Raw genomic sequence first — 17,526 nt, forward strand, 5'->3', positions numbered from 1 at the left:
CGCTGCGGGCAACCGCTGCACTTACGCTCCATGCAAACACACACGTGCACACATACGCGCACAGACGTCGCGTCTCCAGGCCATGTGACGGGATTTATTAGTCCTGCACATGCCGCCCTCCACGATCTGGCGAGGTGGCTCAACACGATTCTGAACAACGCGTTTCGCACGGTCCGCTAGGTTAGCTGTTAGAGACGTGCAAACACTACAGTGTTGTCTGGCGCCACCATTCCTGGCGCCAGCGACGGGGCCAACAAGAGCGTCAGCGATGGCCCAAGTGAAGGCACCAACGATGGCGTCACCGATGAAGACTGATGGGGATGTCATTGATAGTGACACCAAGGTTACCGAAAGCGCGAGTAATGGGAGTGATGCTAGCAAAAAGGTCATTAATATCAACAGTAGTACGAGCGATAGCGTTATGGAGGTCAGTGACAATGCCACCGGTGTGAGTCATGATGGCAGGAAGGTTACTGAAAGGGTACCTGGTGTGAGCAATCGCGTGACCAAAGTCACAGTGGTGCGAGTGATGACGGCAAGAAGTTCACTGATAGTGCTAATGACTCGGGTTCTATTGACAACAAGGGGACCAATAACGCCGGTGGTGGAGATGACGATGGCAGGAAGGTCACTCACAGTGCGAGTGGGAATGCCACTGCGAGTGTGCCAGCATCTTGAGTCATAGGACGAGTCGCGGGAGAGATAGCACCGGCTGTGCCATTGTGAGCACCATTGACGCGAGTGATGGCAGCAGTGATACCAATGATAGCGCCGCCGTCTGCTCCATTGTCACTGCCACCAGTTCCACCACCAGCTCCATCCCCGGCTCTTCATGGTCGCTGTCACCAGGTTCAACACCAGCTCCACCAGTTCCATCACCGGCTCCACCGCCACTACCACCAGCTCCATCCCTGCCTCCATTGTCGCCACCACAAGTTCCACCACCAGCTCCTTTGTCGCCACCACCGGCTCCACCACCACCAGCTTCACCACCACCGCCAGCTTCACCGCCAGCCTCACCGCCGCTGCCACCGCCAGCTTCACCACCGCCGCTGCCACTGCCGCTGCCACCGCCGGCTTCACCACCGCCGCTGCGACTGCCGGCTACACCACCACCCATGCCACCGCAACTGCTGCCACCGCTGGCTTCAACTGCTGCCACCGCTGGCTTCACCACCGCCGGCTCCATCCACTTCCGTCGCCGAAACCACCGCAGCCAACACCAGTGCCATGGCTGGAGACACCACTAACAGTCACAAAAGCGCTATCAATCGGAGCCGGCATCACCAAAGCCTCAATCGCAGAAGCGCAGGTCGCATACGAGCGCGAGGTGGTCGGACGGGTGCGCCACGCTGGGCAGCGCCGTGTGCGTCTGCACCTCGTCCAGGCCCGGCAGCGGCACCACCGCCTCCGTCGCGAGCGCCGCGCGCGACGCCAGTACGTAGTCGATGCAGCCGCGGAACCCGGCCACGAAGTTGGTGAACTCCGGCTCGCCGGACGCGCTGTACAGCGCCAGCTCGTGCCGGAGATCCAGGGCGACCGGCGCCCGCCCGCAAATCCCGCCGTCGTCGCCGCCGTCGCTCTCGTTTGAAGAAGCAGCACCGGCTTCCGTCTCCTCCGCCCCGTCAACATCGTCGTCTTCGGCCGGCACCGTGCTGGCGCTCCAGTCCGGGTGGCTGGCGCCGACGTGGCCGGTGGTCAGCAGCTGGACAAGGCCCGACGATGGGAAGCTGTTGAAGTCTCCGCAGAAGAGGAGCGGCGGCGGTGCGGCGGGGGCGGGCAGCGCCAGCGAGGACACCAGCAGCTCCAGGTGGCGCAGGGCGACTGCGCCTTGGATGAGACGCACGTGGGAGCCTGCAACGCACACGCGCGCACACACAGTGTAAGGGGCCTCACCTTTGGGGTGTTTCGATGGCACATGTGGTACGTACGAGGATCACCTGACCCCCTGCAGCCACTGCAGATGCTGCCTCTCGCTGTAAAAAAATGTCCTCCAGTGGGGATTGTTTATATTTTACACGAGGGAAGGAGGGCAATGGACGTTGTCAGCAATAACAATGTTATTAACAATAACATTCATAACCAGACGAATCAATTCACCAAAGCTCCCCAGGCTTCACCACGCACGCCGTGTGCGGTGTGCGTAAGGGGCCTCACCTTTGGGGTGCCAATAGAGGTGAGTGTTGGCCACTATCAACCTCCTGCGCTCGTCCTCCAGCGACTGCAGAACAGACACCTGCGGGGGACGTCCACAGATCAGCACAGGCGCACACCTCGGTGCCTCCACACCGTGGTATCACCACACCCTGGTATCACCAAACCTCGGTGTCCCCACACCACCACAACAACACAACATATCCAACACCCACAAAAAAAATCAGGTGACCAGACCCTCAACCCCCACATAACCAAATCCTCTCACCAAACCCATATCACTCCCCGCCACCCCACGGGCCCGTGGTGCTGGTACCTGTAGCTCGGTGGCGAGTCGCGTGAGCACGCGGAAGAGCCGCGGGTTCTTCTGGAGGGCTTGACGCAGCTCCCCGTGCGCAGGGTCGCCCTGCAGCGCGACGGCCAGCGTCACGTCGTGCCGCGACACAAGGCGGAAGCGGTCGCTTCGGAAGAAGGTGGCAAGCCCCTCCTTCTGACGCTCCTTCATGCGGTACATTCCTAGCGGTCAGTCAAAGTAGTAGCACCCGTCATCGTCTGATTTCCAGTTCGAAGAGTATTTTCTTTAACCAGGTGAGGGTGCCTCTCCCTCCACCGACCTGCACTGACCAGTGTGGTCCAGTATCAAAAACAGAATATTGACACTGGGGGAATCCGATGAGCTATAAAACTCTTTTTCACAGATTTCCAGGAGGGGCAGGTAAGAACGTTACGACAACAAACTATAAAAAATATGACAGTCGTCCACAGTACAAGGTAAACAAACCATCCCGATCCTACCAGGCAAAGCCCGCTGAGGTATTCACTTATTTTTCAGAAGTGTACGGAGGCCCTCATCCAACAGTAGATAAAGCTATGGCTGTGTAGTAGTATTAGTAGTGATGGTAGGAGTCATGTAGATTTGTATTAAATGCAGCAGCTATTGACTTGATGAGACATTCATCCAGCAGTGGATTGACAAAAGGCTATAGAATACTATTGTTATTTAGGATAAAAAACAAAGTGATTTTTTTCTCAAATGAGCATTGAGGTGGTGCTTATCTCCTATTTACAGCCCCGGGTCAGTGGTGGAAATTCCACATTTTTATGACGAGAGGGTGGGTCTCTTCATAGGACAACCACCGTTGACTCTCCCACAAAGTGATTCTTATTTTATTCACCCCGGAGGCATGATGGGACGAGTCAACTCCACAACCAGGATTTGAACTCGTGACCGTCCAACTGCGAGCCCCTCACTCGCCGGCTGAGCCAACCGGCCGGACGTCAGGGGTTAGGGACTAGGATTAGGGTGGACGTCAGAGTCGGGATCATCATAGATTAAGATGTACGTGTGTATGTTGAACTTCTTCCGCGCCGCACGAAACAGCCGCGTTAATCGGAGGTGCAGATGAGTCAAGGGTCAGGGGTCACAGAATTATAATCAGGTAACTACACCAACTGCATTACCTGACATCTCCAGCTCCCCCCCCCCTAAATTGTGAATTATAATAATAAATAATAAATATTATTTATTTGGTGCTTAAATGCCTCACGAACACAAAGCGCCTCACACCCCTCAGTGGCAGCTGTCCCCGTATGGCACAACGTGATTTCGGCACCGAGGCCTGCGAGTGGGAATTAGTCTGCTGCCAATAGCGAGCGATGTCTGCTCCTGCGTGCGCGATCCCGACGGAGTCCGGGAAATCGCGGGTATTTTTCTACAATTCTGATGGATGAGGCCAACGGGATCTTTTAACGTCCACGGCGAAACGGGCGGCGTGTGGGAAGTTACGACCACCACCACCGCACCGCGGCATTAACCCGGGGGGGTGGCACGCCAGATTCGAACCGCGAACCTCAGCGACAACCGGCGAACGCGTCACCACCCCCCCGCGTCCCGGTGTCGGGGGCCATCCGCAGCGCCACTGCGACGTCCACGCGGCCAACCCACCCTCCATGCCGAGCGCCTCCATGACGGGCCTAAGCCCTTCCGCGAACACGTTCTTGTCCACCTCCTGGAGGCAGACGACGTCGGCGTTGTAGGCGGCCAGCTCCTTGCGCAGGAGGTTCTGGCGGTAGTCGAGGCCGAGCGCGTACGCGGGGCAGTAGGGGAAGAGCGCCGTGCGCGCCACCTCCGTCTGCGCGTACACGTCGGCGAGCACGTTGTAGGAGACGGCGCGCAGGCGGCCGCGGCCTGCGCGGAGCCTCGTGTAGGCGTGACGCGCGTCGCAGAGGCACGGGCCCGGCCCGGCCCCGACGAGGTTCGGCGAGGTCACCTCCACGGGGTCCCCGCACCTGAGCAGATGACCAGGAGGGGGAGGGGGGTATCGATTGGGATCTTGTGAAGAGCCGCGGCTGGTCAGCTATCGTCATCAGAAATGGCCAAACGTCGGCCACGATCGATCCACTGCAAGGCCTCCCCAATACTTGTTTGTCACGGCAGTCATTGAGAGGGTGGGAGGGAGGCAGTGAATGATGGGAGAGCGGTGCGCACCAACTCCTACTCTATCCCATACCGTAACCCCTGACCCCTAATCTCGAACCACGAGCCCACATCCTAATCCTCAACCCACACCGCTCACCCCAAGTTATTTATTAACATCCAACCATAACCCCAACCCTGACCGCTAAATCAGCCCCCACCGAAACCTTAACACTCATTCCCAGAGGGGGGCCACTTTCGCCGATGAGACATCATCAGTGTGAGGGCCGCCACACCATTTGAAACCATTTGGGGTTTGACATCGCGATGATGATGATGGGGGGTGTTTTCACTTGTGTATTGTCAGGGGCCGCACTTAAGGCCACCGGGGGCCGCACTGAAGGCCACCAGGGGCCGCACTGAAGGCCACCAGGGGCCGCACTGAAGGCCACCGGGGGCCACACTGAAGGCCACCAGGGGCCGCATTGAAGGCCACCAGGGGCCGCACTGAAGGCCACCGGGGGCCGCACTGAAGGCCACCATGGGCCGCACTGAAGGCCACCAGTGGCCGCACTTAAGGCCACCAGGGGCCACACTGAAGGCCACCAGGGGCCACACTGAAGGCCACCAGGGGCCACACTAAAGGCCACCAGGGGCCACACTGAAGGCCACCAGGGGCCACACTGAAGGCCACCAGGGGCCGCACTTAAGGCCACCAGGGGCCACACTAAAGGCCACCAGAGGCCGCGGGCTTTGCAATGAAGAACACACCGCTCTAAAGCGAACTTCAAGCCTACACACCACACTCAACCCCCCCCCCCCTCTCGCCAACACTCAACCTCCTCACCTCTCTCCATCCTTGGGGACGCATCGCAGCCGCAGTCTCTTGCCCACGTGCCCCGCGTGAGGCGTGAACACCGCGTCCCGGCACACCACCTCCAGCCCTCCCTCCTCCGCCACCGCCGCCTCGCCTCCATCCTTCTCCCCCTCGCCGGCGTCCTCCAACGACCATCGCAGCTCGGCGGCGCGGGCGTTCCCGAACTCCACCTCGATCCTGGGGAAGACGGGGAATCCCGCCATGATGGCGGCGGACAGCGAGAGCGAGGTGACGGCGGGCACGTTCACGTCCACGGCGAAGCGGCGACCGCCGATCTCCAGCACGGCGCCGTCTCTCCACGCTGCCACGTTCGGGGTGGCCGGGTCCACGGGGTTGCCTTGGTAGAGGAGCCTCGCCTCGAGCTGCTGCTGCTGCCCCTGCTGTTGCCCCTCTTCTCCCGTCGTCTCATCGATCTTCTTGCCCTTCCGCTTCTTGGCCAAGGCCTGCGCCGCCTTCTTGTCCTTCTTGTCCCCGCCGGCTATCCGAGCCAGCGCCCCGCTCAGCGCCTCCGCTTGCGACCGCTGCAACTGGCGCTGGCGCCGGCCGCCTTTGTCTCCCTCGTCCCCCCAGGGAAAGGCGACGGTCATGGTGTCCTCGCCGTCCACGCGTCGCACGCGCACGCGGTCCATGGTGGCCGATGACGTCGCCGTCGCTGCTGCTGCTGCTGCTCTGCCGCCGCTGATGGAGCGAGGCGGGAGCGGGGGCCCGCCAGAGAGGAGACGGAGCGGAGAGCTCAGAACGCGGAGCCGGGGCAGCATTGAGGCCTTACCCCGAGTGCTGATTCCTGAATCGGGTTTTCCGACGATGTGTGCCACGTACCGGTATACACGAAATGCAGTGAGAATCACAAACGCCCCGAGGGCGCTTAGCGGATGGATTGGTGTGGTGACGCGTGTGGAGGATCAATATTAGAGATGCCTCTGAGGCGTTTGTTATTTAAATAATTTACATGAATCAGAGGTTGGAACGATTCCGTTTTTCTTGTTTTTATTAGAATCGATTCCAACGACGGAGGTGATGAAATCGAGAAGAGAATTGCAATGATTCGATTCATCCATCGGAATACCGTATTGTATCGGGGAATCGGATCGGTTCCTATTTTATTATCACCGACGCCGTCGATTCCTGAATCGGTTTTTCCGACGACGTAATTGCAAAGATCTGTCAGCGGTATTTTAGTGACGTAGTGTATAGTAGTGTAGTGTATAGTGTAGTGTATAGTAGTGTAGTGTATAGTAGTTGTATAGTGTAATGCATTATAGTGTAGTGTATAGTAGTTGTATAGTGTAATGTTATAGTGTAGTGTATAGTAGTGTCATGTATAGTAGTGCATAGTGTAGTGTGTAGTGTAGTATATTTAGTGTAGTGTATAGTAGTTCTATAGTATAATGTTATAGTGTGGGTGGGGATGGTGGGGCTGGGTGGTGAGGGGCTGGGTGGGGAGGGTGGGGCTGGGTGGGGGGTGGGGGGTGGGGCTGGCTGGCTGGGGAGGGACTGGGTGGGGAGGGGAGGGTGGGGAGGGGCTGGGTGGGGGGTAGGAGGGGTGGGGCTGGCTGGGGGGTGGGGCTGGTCACCCCGTGGTGCCCTTATAAAACTCAACGTTTAACCTACTCACGCCGGCTTGTGCCCGCCCTCACAGTCGGGCATATTTGCGGAATACACCACGCCGCCGTTGACCCTGGCCATTGACCGAGCAACCCAACGTTCCTTCCAGCTCCCTCCGCAGGAATGTGTTTCTAATAAAAAAAAACGTTTCTGTAAATAGTTTTGTTGTGTTTACGTTTTGTTTTAATATATAATTATTATTTTTCTTTCAACGCGAATTGCCTAATGAAGATACCATTTTAAGCAATGGCGGAGCCAGGATTTTCAGGCAGTGGGGGGGCAACCCCTCCTGCAATGAAAAATGATAGAGGAGTTGTTAGTAAGTAAGGTTATTGTTAGTGAGTAAGGAGTTGTTAGTAATTAAGGAGTTGTTAGTAAGTAACGACTTGTCCTTTGCTTTTTAATGGACGCGTGTGCGGCGATGGCGCAGCCATCGATCGAGGGTCGAATTGGAACTGCGTTGCGTGATCGTGTACTGTTGTATACGCAACTGCGCACAATTGTGTGAGTCACTTATAACTGCTTTGCCGTTACTTATTGCCAATTATAGACTCAGACTATTGTCCTATCATCTCATAGAGTCCCAAGCACGTAATAATATGCTACACAGTGGCAGTGGTGGGTCACAAAATGCCGAATTTATTACTAATATACCCAAATGATCCGATCGAAATGAGGGATTTCGATCGGATCATTGGGGAGGCACGTGCCACCCCCCACCCCCACTGGCTCCGCCAGTGATTTTAAGTTGTTCGTATTAGAAACCGCCGCGACGCCGCAGTCTGATTTGTGCCTCGGGGAGGTCTCGGGGCGGCTGTGAAGGCGTCCGAGTGAGAGATTTCCTCTTACACCATTGGAACCTCATTTGCCAGTAGAAAATATGATAATTGTTTTTTTGCCCTTTTATCTGGCAACAAAACTGACACCTTTTTTTACAAGGAGTCATGTTTGCATAGACCACAATACCTGCAGTGCGCCTTTTGGCGTCATCTGGTCCAACCCATGTGAGACTAGGCTCTAAGGAAAGCTGTCTCGGGTGTGGACCAATCAACTTCAAGGACAGTGCATACATTATCAGAGTTATGTTTTTTGTTTGCATTACGACTGCAGGTATTGTGGTCTATGCAAACATGACTCCTTGTAAAAAAGGTGTCAGTTTTGTTGCCAGATAAAAGGGTCAGATTTCCTCTTCTTCGTTCATTGCGATGAGCAGCTTCAAGCGTTGTAGCCACGCCGTTTGAGACCCATTCAGGGCGGTGAAAAGGGCGCCCGCGGCTGCAATGACGACACGACGCGAGGTGACACTGAAAATACAGCAATTCTAGATTTGAAGTTTTCGTGACTGCAAGGATCCATACTCTTTGGTTCTTTCAGTAAAGTTACGTGGCTTTACCGAAAGAACCAAAAAATACAGCAAGTCACGGTCTACACTCTACACGCCTCTTCGCTTTTGGCAGTGTTCAAGGGGTTGTGTAGTGTGGACTTGAGGGGTCATGGGGACAGCATTTGAGCATAATATGACTTTGAAACCCCCCGCCCATCTCCTACGCAGCTTAAATATACGCTCCAAGCTTGGTGGTGTTTCATTCTTCACCTGAGGACGGCTGCTTGCGTTGTGGCCGAAACGTCGTGAGAATTATTTTATTATGTTTTATTTTTATTATTTTATTATTTCCCTTCTACGTGACTTTACCGAAAGAACCAAGAAGCATTTGAGTGCTTTGTTGTTTCGTTTCGTATTGTTTACAAATGTCTCCCGTTGGTAGCTAAGATAGTTATATCACTTTCACGGGAAGGCCAATACGATGACGAGTGTTTGTTCTTAATTTGAACACCAGATTTACAGAGGTCACTCACAACAGCCGCACCTCGTCGATATGTCACGAGCTGCCACTGATGCAGAGTGAGCAGATTGGAGATTCATAATTGAGGTTTAATTGGGTTAGATTTTTATTTTATTTTATTCAGGTTTCGAACCAGGCTACAGTCTACATTATAGACTGCCAGTACGCTCACTCAGTTTAATAACCATTTCTGAAGTTTACATCATAGACTGCCAATACGCTCACCAGCTTAATAACCAGGCTACAGTCTCCATTATAGACTGCCAGTACACTCACCCAACTTAATAACCAGGCTACAGTCTACATTATAGACTGCCAGTACATTCACCGAGGTTAAGAATCAGGCTACAGTCTATATTATAGACTGCCAGTACACTCACTCAGCTTAATAACCAGGCTACATTTCGATTTAAAGCTTTCGTGACTGCAGGGATTCATCTTCTTGGTTCTTTCGGTAAAGTCTCCATTATAGACTGCCAGTACACTCACCCAACTTAATAACCAGGCTACAGTCTACATTATAGACTGCCAGTACATTCACCGAGGTTAAGAATCAGGCTACAGTCTACATTATAGACTGCCAGTATACTCACCAAGCTTAATAACCATTGCTACAGTCTACATTATAGACTGTCAGTACACTCATCGAGGTTAAGAATCAGGCTACAGTCTACATTATAGACTGCCAGTACACTCACCCAGCTTAATAACCATTGCTACAGTCTACATTATAGACTGCCAGTACACTCACTCCGATTAAGAACCAGGCTACAGTCTACATTAGTGGGGTTTTTTTAATTCACTTTATTTTAATGATTATTTTTCTATCTACGAAAGAACCAAAGAATAAGACACATATTTACGCGATTTAACCCAAAAAACCTCGATTATGAATGATATCGGTCGCGAAAGCATACTACGTGTTTAACAGATTGGAGATTAGTCCCCAATTGCTGTAGCGGCTTCTCCTGGCGAGACAGGGTACGGTGCCTCCTCTACCCTAGCGGGAAGGGAGATTCGCAAGATTCGTGTTATGGGGATCTACCGGTGAAAGGTGTATTGAAAATATGTGATTGTGCTACTGATACTCCAGCCGTTATGGAGTGACTCATGTAGCCAGCTATGGCTGCAAAGTTTGGTCGTACATGTTCTGTATATCGTGTATTGTTAAATTTGAATCACAGTTCCTATGATCACTGTTACATTGTTTTTCGAGCTTTATTTTGGTGATTTTGAAAACGTTTTGGTTTATTCATGTTTGTTTTTTGCAGTACAGAGTTTGCCGGATAACTTTAATCAACATTGTCTTATGGTTGTTATTGTTTGACTTGCATCCCACTGGGATTTTTTTCACACAGCGTTGAAATACGGTGCTTTTTTCTGGAAGACTTTGCTGTTTTTTCCAGGATTTTTCTGTTGCGCGTAGTCACTTTAAGACGTTTCTTGTTCATGTTTTTGTTTTGTTGCGGTTGCACCCGAGTCAAGAGCCGCATGGCTCACAGGGTTATACCTAATAAATGAAACTGAAGAACATGTAGAAACATGCATTGAGATTATTTGTATTACTTTTGCTGCTATAAATGCCCACATTATAAGCCGTGACCAAGGTCTCTTCTGAAAAATAAGTTTATACCTCTGGGCTTTACTTGTTAGGATCAACAAACGATTTAGTTTTATTTGTTTATCATTGAAGTGATGTGTTTACCCTTCCTATACTTTGCACCAGAGGTGGGACAAAGTCATTGTTATGCAAGTCCAAGTCGAGTCGCAAGTCATCAAATTCATGACTCGAGTCTGACTCGAGTCCAAGTCACATGACTCGAGTCCACACCTCTGCTTTGCACTCCTCTCGTGTGTTTGTGTTGTTTGTTGTTGTAAACGTTCTTACCCGCCCCGACTGGACATCTGTGAACAGGAGCTTGATAGCTCATCGGATTCCTCCTGCAATATAAATAAATATGATTTTGAATTCCTTCCAAGGGACCTTTCTGGCTCACGTGGAAGCGGTGGGGGAGGGGTGGGGTGGTGTGGGAGGGTCCAGCAGATTCACACAACGCGTGGCATCTTAATCCCAGGCCGCGTGTAACGGAGAGGCCATTGGCAACTATAACACGGCCGTTTAATGTCCGGGGCAGGGCTGGCCAGAGCTCAGCTGGAGAAAGAAAAAAAACCCCGAACCTCGCCTCTACGACACTGCACACACACACACAGACAGCAGCCCTGGCCGGGTCTGGCAATGGGACGCGGATGCCGGGTGAGAGGGATGCCACCGAAACTCATGAAGCCGTGCCACCACACATTTTAAACTAAAGTTGTATTTCATCATGGGACCTCCTTTGCCAGGACTAAAATATGATAATCGGTTGAGAATAGGTTTTCTCCTTTTTTCTGGCAACAAAACAGTTGTGTTAAGATGTTAAAACAACAAACTGAAACCTTTTACAAGGAATCATGTCTGCATTAACCACAAAACCAGTTGGTCAGAATGCAAACTAAAAACACTCTGATAATATATGCATTGTCTTTGAAACTGATTGGTCCACACCAGAGACAGCTTTCTTTTGAGCCTAGTCTCAAAACGGTATTAGATCAGAGGACGCCAAAAGGCGTGATAATAGGGTTTTCCCCTTGTTGCCAGAAAAAAGGGGAGAAACCTATTATAAAAGTATATATTTTTATTTTACCAGGTGAGGCCCACCGAGCTAAGTAGCTCTTTTTCAGAAGCGAGCTGGCCACAAATGATCGCTCAACAAAGCGGCTTCGTTGAAATGTATAGCAATCAAATACCTAATCTAAACGCACGTTGATTCTAAATGTGGAAGGAAAAACCCGGGGAGAGAGAGACCCACGACCTCCTGTATACCAGGCGAGGTAGTTAACATCTCGCCAGCATTTTACATATCTCACTTTACGAACGTGATGAATACACATGGAGCGGTGGCGCAGCGATTGACACACTGCCGTATGAGCTCGACTACACTAGTTTGCTTCCAAGACGAGGTCAACATCGGTGAGGGAGGGCCTGGGGGGAGGGCCTGGGGGGGGGAACCGCTCCCACCCTCCCGGATCCATCACTGGGCTGCTCTCTCCACAAGCCCTTACCTTCTACCCATATCCCTTCACCTACCCACCCAGACCAGCGTGGTGCAACGTGGCCCAACAAATCCCCAGCGGTGTAGGGGAGGCCCTCATCCAACAGTAGACACGCTGTGGAGGAGTGGTGGTGATGGTGATGGTTAGTCGGAGGAATGTAGATTTAGAAGAACGCAGCGGCTATTGACTTATTCGTCGTTCGCCACGAGCGTTTGGCTGGCTCACAACGGTGTCTCGTTGCTTGCCCGCGCGCCGCTTGCCAACGTGCAACCTGAAATCCATGCGGCAAAAATGATTTATCGGCGGCATCCGGCACAAACATTTTGCGAAGAGCGGCGGTGTCAATTTCGCGTCGTCGCACCGCACGGAAGCGCGCACGTTTCGTGCCTCGGAGGGGGCCGCACGCACGGGAATGCGAGGCGGTGCTGCCAGATCTGGGGCCCTGCGGTGCATGGGGGGGACTGACCACCCCACCAAAGGCCCTCTGATGGTGTCAGGTTCAATGCGCGCGTGCACGTGTGTTTGTGTGCTTGTGGTCTGGCATTCTCGGTGGGGACCGGTGGGGCGCAGGGTGGTTAGCGTGTTGAGCTGCGCTAGGAACCCCGTGGGGACCCGAGTTCGATTCCCGCTCACGGCCACCAACACCCAGTGACGATTATCTGAACCGGTCCTGGGCCTTTCCCTCGGTCGACTCGGCCTCAAAACGAGCACCTGGTGCGGTGCGTAAACATCGCTACTGGGGAGACAAAGGCGGTCGGGCGTGGTGTTGGCCACCCCACCCCCTCGTGTACCGTGCCGGCCTTCATAGGTGCTGCTCGCTAACAGCACTTGCCCCAACAGCCTCTGTGAGGCTACTCAGGGGATTTTTGTCTTTGTGGTCTAAAATGTCAGTGGGGAGCGGTGGCGCTGCACTATCCCATGAACCCCATGGACCCGAGTTCGATTCCTGCTGACGACCAACACCAGTGGCGAAATATTAGAACCAGTCCTCCGCTGGGGTGACTCAGCCTTGAATGAGTACTTTGTGCCCAGTGTAAACGTCACCACTGGGGAGACAAAGACGGTTGGGCGTGGTGTTAGCCACCAACCCCCTCGTGTGCCATGCTGGCCATAATAACACGTCTGTTAAAGGCTATACGGGGGGTCTTTGTAGCCTGGATGACTTCTAACATTTTATAAGGAAGCAAATTCATCTAAGACATTGTAAAATTGTCTTGGGCATCCATCCCACCTTCACCCAACCCACACTGACCAGCGTGGTGAAGTATGGTCAAACAACCCTCATTACCGACACGGCGTGGGAGGCCATCATCCAGCAGTGGATTGATGCCTTATGATGATGACGATGGTGGACATGACGGACGAAGTGGCAGCTCCCTCGAGACGATAAACTTCGCACTCGAGGGACGATCCAGAATAACTTCATCACCAAGGCGACGATTTTGACCCTGGAGGTGACGGAGGTCACGGCGATCGTGGATTTGATCGAAGTCCACGGTGACGCCGTGGAAGTGGCTGTTGAAACGGACGAGATTAGAAACGTCCAACATTTCCTTTTCAACAATGCCGAGCGTGACCTTTCTTCGAAGTCGTTTTTTTCTCTCTCCCAAATCTTCAAGATCAATCCGCCATCGTGGTCAACACCATTAACATCACGCAGATGGTGACGAGATGTTAACTACCTCGCCTGGTCTGCAGGAGGTCGTGGTTTCGATCCCGACTCTGCCACCTGCTGTATATTTGGAGTTTGCCTGTCTCTCTTTCTCCCCCTGGTCGCATGGATTTTTCTCCGGATCCTCCGGGCTTTCCTCCACATTTAGAAACACGCGTTTAGAGTATTTGGCTGCTATAGATTTCCACATGAGCCACTTAATTGGACTCATACCTTGTGGCCAGGTCGCTTCTGAAACAGAGCTATGTGGCTCAGTGGGCCTTACCTGGTAAAATAAAAAATATTGTTAAGTTTAGTTTGATGCCACCATTTCCAACACCACCAGCTCATCGCCGCCAATCCGTTGTACACTCCGCCAGGATCCTGCACCACCCCCATCTGGCCCTAGGTCTTCTCTAATGCCAGACGCGCTCCGATTGACGCCCGTCTCGGCCATCGGAAGCTCGCGCGGTGGCCGTTGAACTTGACCGTGCGCCAACATCGGAGCATTTGTTCCTTCGCCACCTTGTCGGACAAGATGACCTCCGCTGTAAACGAGAACGTTATTTGCACAAAGATAGCAACACGCGTACACGCACGCACACAGCTATCTGGATGGAACACAATTCTACTTTACAACCGATTTTTTTACAATAGCGCATTTAATGAATTTGCGTCAAACATTATTTACACGGTCAACAGGAGGGAGGCGAGGGGAGGGCAGGCAAGCACGTGGGGCACTGACATCCCGGGCGGAGATATTCGGAGGGAGCACCTGTAGTATCGGTGCAGGCGCAGCCCTGCGATCACTGCCTCTTGGGGAGGCCGTCAGCCAGCAGTGCACTGAACATGGCTGCTGCTGATCATGATGATGAGATGATTTACAATGTAATTTTTATTGAAAGATATTTTTTGTATTTTTGTTATTTTGTTCACAAACATTGACATTGCATGACCACTCACACGAGCCGGCAGACTTTACCAGACGCGGTAATAGAGCGTTGACTTAAGCAATAACAAACAAAACATTGCTAAAGTGTAATTTTACAATTCTTTTTTGTACTTATTCTTCTCCCGCGTCACGTTGCAGAAGGTGCACACCCGTGAACTTTGACCTCCCCCACTCTTCACATAAAAACCACGAGCACCACGCGGTGATTCTCGCCATTCCCCCCAGCACGAGGCTGTCACAAAGGAAGGGGCGCTGCTTGTGTTTCACGGACGGGCACGATCAGCCTGCCAGCGGTTTTCACCGGAGGAAGGACGACGCGGCTTTGGTGTGGAGAGCCCCGACTCGATTCCAAGGGCTCTTTAGCCTCTCCGCTGACTAGTGTAGCGGACAGCCGCACGACGGTACCTGTCGTTAATTCGTACGCCGCAGCGTTAACCAGGGCGGCCGCTCGGCTCGAACCGCGAACCTCCGCAACGAGCGTCCAACGCGCTGGCGCTCAGAAGCCGCGTCGTCCGTTGGAAACCGTCGGAAACCGGAGCCTGGGGCATTTTGGCAACCTCCACTTCCGACCTGTGGCCCAATAATTTCTGACATGGTCCCCCCTCCGACTGGACGGGGTTGGAGGGAGGGGGCGGTGGGGAGCGGCTGTTGTGGCCGGACGTGTTAGCACGGGTGTCGGAACCATGTAGGGGTGCACGGGTCGTGCGGTGGATAGGACGGCGGGGGGCCAGGGGGGGGGGGTCGTGGGTGACAAAGCCATGACCGCCAAACTTGTCGGCATCAGATTCATCCCCGAGCACGAGTTAAAATTCGAGACCCTGGCCAAGTCCAAGCCCAGCCCCGTCCGGCCCGACCCGGCGACGTTCATCTGCAGAGTCCGAGTCTGCGGACTTCATCAGAGTCGGTCTCTCGGCCGAGTGTTGACTCGAGCCGTCACGCGTCGAGCCCAACGCTCGCAGTCATCGCCGCGCACCCTCCGGATTACTAGTCCCACCCCGTATCTTCCAGCAAAAAAACTGGGGTGATGATTCTATCCATTGACTTCCCCACAAAGGGGCTGTATGGACCCACGTCCTCGTTATGCCCACCGTGCCAATCGGAGGTGCGGGAGAAAGAAAATCGTCACTGTGTCTCAATATTCCACATCAAAGCGTCCCGTGGAATGCATGTAACGACGAGGTCTCCGTGGTAGTCCTTCCCGCGCGCAAAGCCACCACGGAGACCTTGCTGTCGCGCACACGTCCGTGGTCGAGAGGTAAAACGCTTCAAGGAAATAACTGGGAGCAATCGCCACCCTCGGCACCCGTGAAACATGATTTGGGGCCTATGGCTCAGGGCCTCATCTAGGAGAGGCCGTAAATTCAGTGCTCATTGCTTCACATGCTGCTTACATTGTTATTCTCGTTACTATTTTTCCTTTAAAATACTTGTACACTGTACAGTTGAAATGATATCGCTGTTTATTGCAATATACAGTAGGATGACTTCAAGTCTTAAATTAACAACGTTGTGTCAGGAGGTCACTACTGACTTGGGAGAGGGGTGGATGAAATCATTTGACAGTTAAACTTTATAAGTTCATGTTTAAATTACACATTATAACAAGGTACAGGCACAGCCCCGCAATGTCCCACCCATGCCCCTTGCTGTCGGAAGGGGCCTCCAGGAGAGGGAGCTCTAGAACGGCGGCGCAGCGGTTAGCGCGCTGCTCCGTCTTCTGGGCCTCCTCCTCCCCTCCTCGACACCGGTCATAAGCGGTGAAGTATGGTCAAACAACCCCCGTGACTGACAGGAGAGAGGCCAACTGGCTGCACCGTACATACGAATAAATACTGTCAGGACACGCTGCAAGGAGGAGGAGGAGGGATTATTAGACGTGGATGCGTCGTCACTTTTGTGAGATCTCTTGTCGACCTCCGGCGAGAGAGGCTGGAGACGCAGAAGCAGTCAGAGGAGGGGGGATGCACTCGAGGGGATTTGGGCCCACCGCGGAGACGGAGCAACGATGGGAGTGGCGAAATCGGAACGATCGGAGGTGATCGGCCCGAGCGCAAGGAACCACGCGGAGTGATCCCTCGCCAGGTCGCCGGAGATGGCGGTCGCCTTGGGGGAGGCCAACTTCATCCAGTCCAGCGGAGGATGAATCGTGGCCGATGATGGCGTCGATGACGACGAAGATGACGTGAACGCCCTCAATTTAATTCGTAGCAAATTCCGACGCTTTTCACGGGCCGAGCACGTGGCCGTCAAAACCAGCAGCGGACGGAGCATGGGCAGGCCACGGCGCGGCGGCGTCTACACGTCGATGGCGTCGCTGCTCATACTCAGGTGGTTGATCTGCTTGCAGATGTGGTTGAACTCCTGGTTGATGTTCACCGACGGTGCCCTGCGCCCGACGCTCGCGGCGTCATCGGCGTCGCCGTCGCGGACCGCATGCTTTGAGCCGAGGTCGAGAGCCCTCTCCCCCGCCACCGGGACCGGCGCCAAATCCCTGGGCCTGCACTTCGACCACCCCAAACCGAGGCTCATGAGCGACGCGAAGGACGCGTCCCTCCTGGACCACCCGCCGACGCCGGTGCTACCGAGTGGCGACTGCATCACCAGACTCGGGGCCCGGCTCACGCTGCTGCCGAAGCTGGACGACGCCATCGCCAGGCGGCTGGAGCTCTTGCGCAGGCTGAGCGCCGACCCGCGGAACAGCCGCTGCAGGCGGCCGGGCCTCTCGGGGCCGCCGACGGAGGCTCCGGCGGCCGTCCCCTCCGCGTCGCCCATCGTCGACAGGTTGCCGGCGCTGTGCGAGCGGCGAAAGAGGCTCTCGGTGATGACGGCGCGCTCCAGCAGTGCGTCATCGATGCTGCGCCACAGCTCGATGGGCGACGGCGGCCGCAGGTCCAGGTCGGACATCGTGAACGGGTGGAGCAGCAGCAGCGAAGA

At 54.0% G+C, this 17,526-nt stretch overlaps 1 protein-coding gene across 1 annotated transcript; it reads right to left on the reverse strand.

The window, feature by feature from the left end:
• Positions 1–74: 74 nt before the first annotated feature.
• PDE12 (phosphodiesterase 12) lies at positions 75–6,279 on the reverse strand. The gene is made up of 5 exons (XM_078614446.1): positions 5,418–6,279; positions 4,100–4,443; positions 2,471–2,670; positions 2,158–2,236; positions 75–1,854 (listed from the first exon to the last, which is right to left on the reverse strand). Exons 1-5 carry the CDS (start codon positions 6,203–6,205, stop codon positions 1,295–1,297), a joined length of 1,971 nt encoding a protein of 656 aa, XP_078470572.1. The 5' UTR covers positions 6,206–6,279; the 3' UTR covers positions 75–1,294.
• Between the last annotated feature and the right edge of the window lie 11,247 nt (positions 6,280–17,526).

Source organism: Lampetra planeri, chromosome 44 (assembly GCF_965212315.1).
Source record: "Lampetra planeri chromosome 44, kcLamPlan1.2.h2, whole genome shotgun sequence".
In the NCBI taxonomy this organism is placed as follows: Eukaryota; Metazoa; Chordata; class Hyperoartia; order Petromyzontiformes; family Petromyzontidae; genus Lampetra; species Lampetra planeri.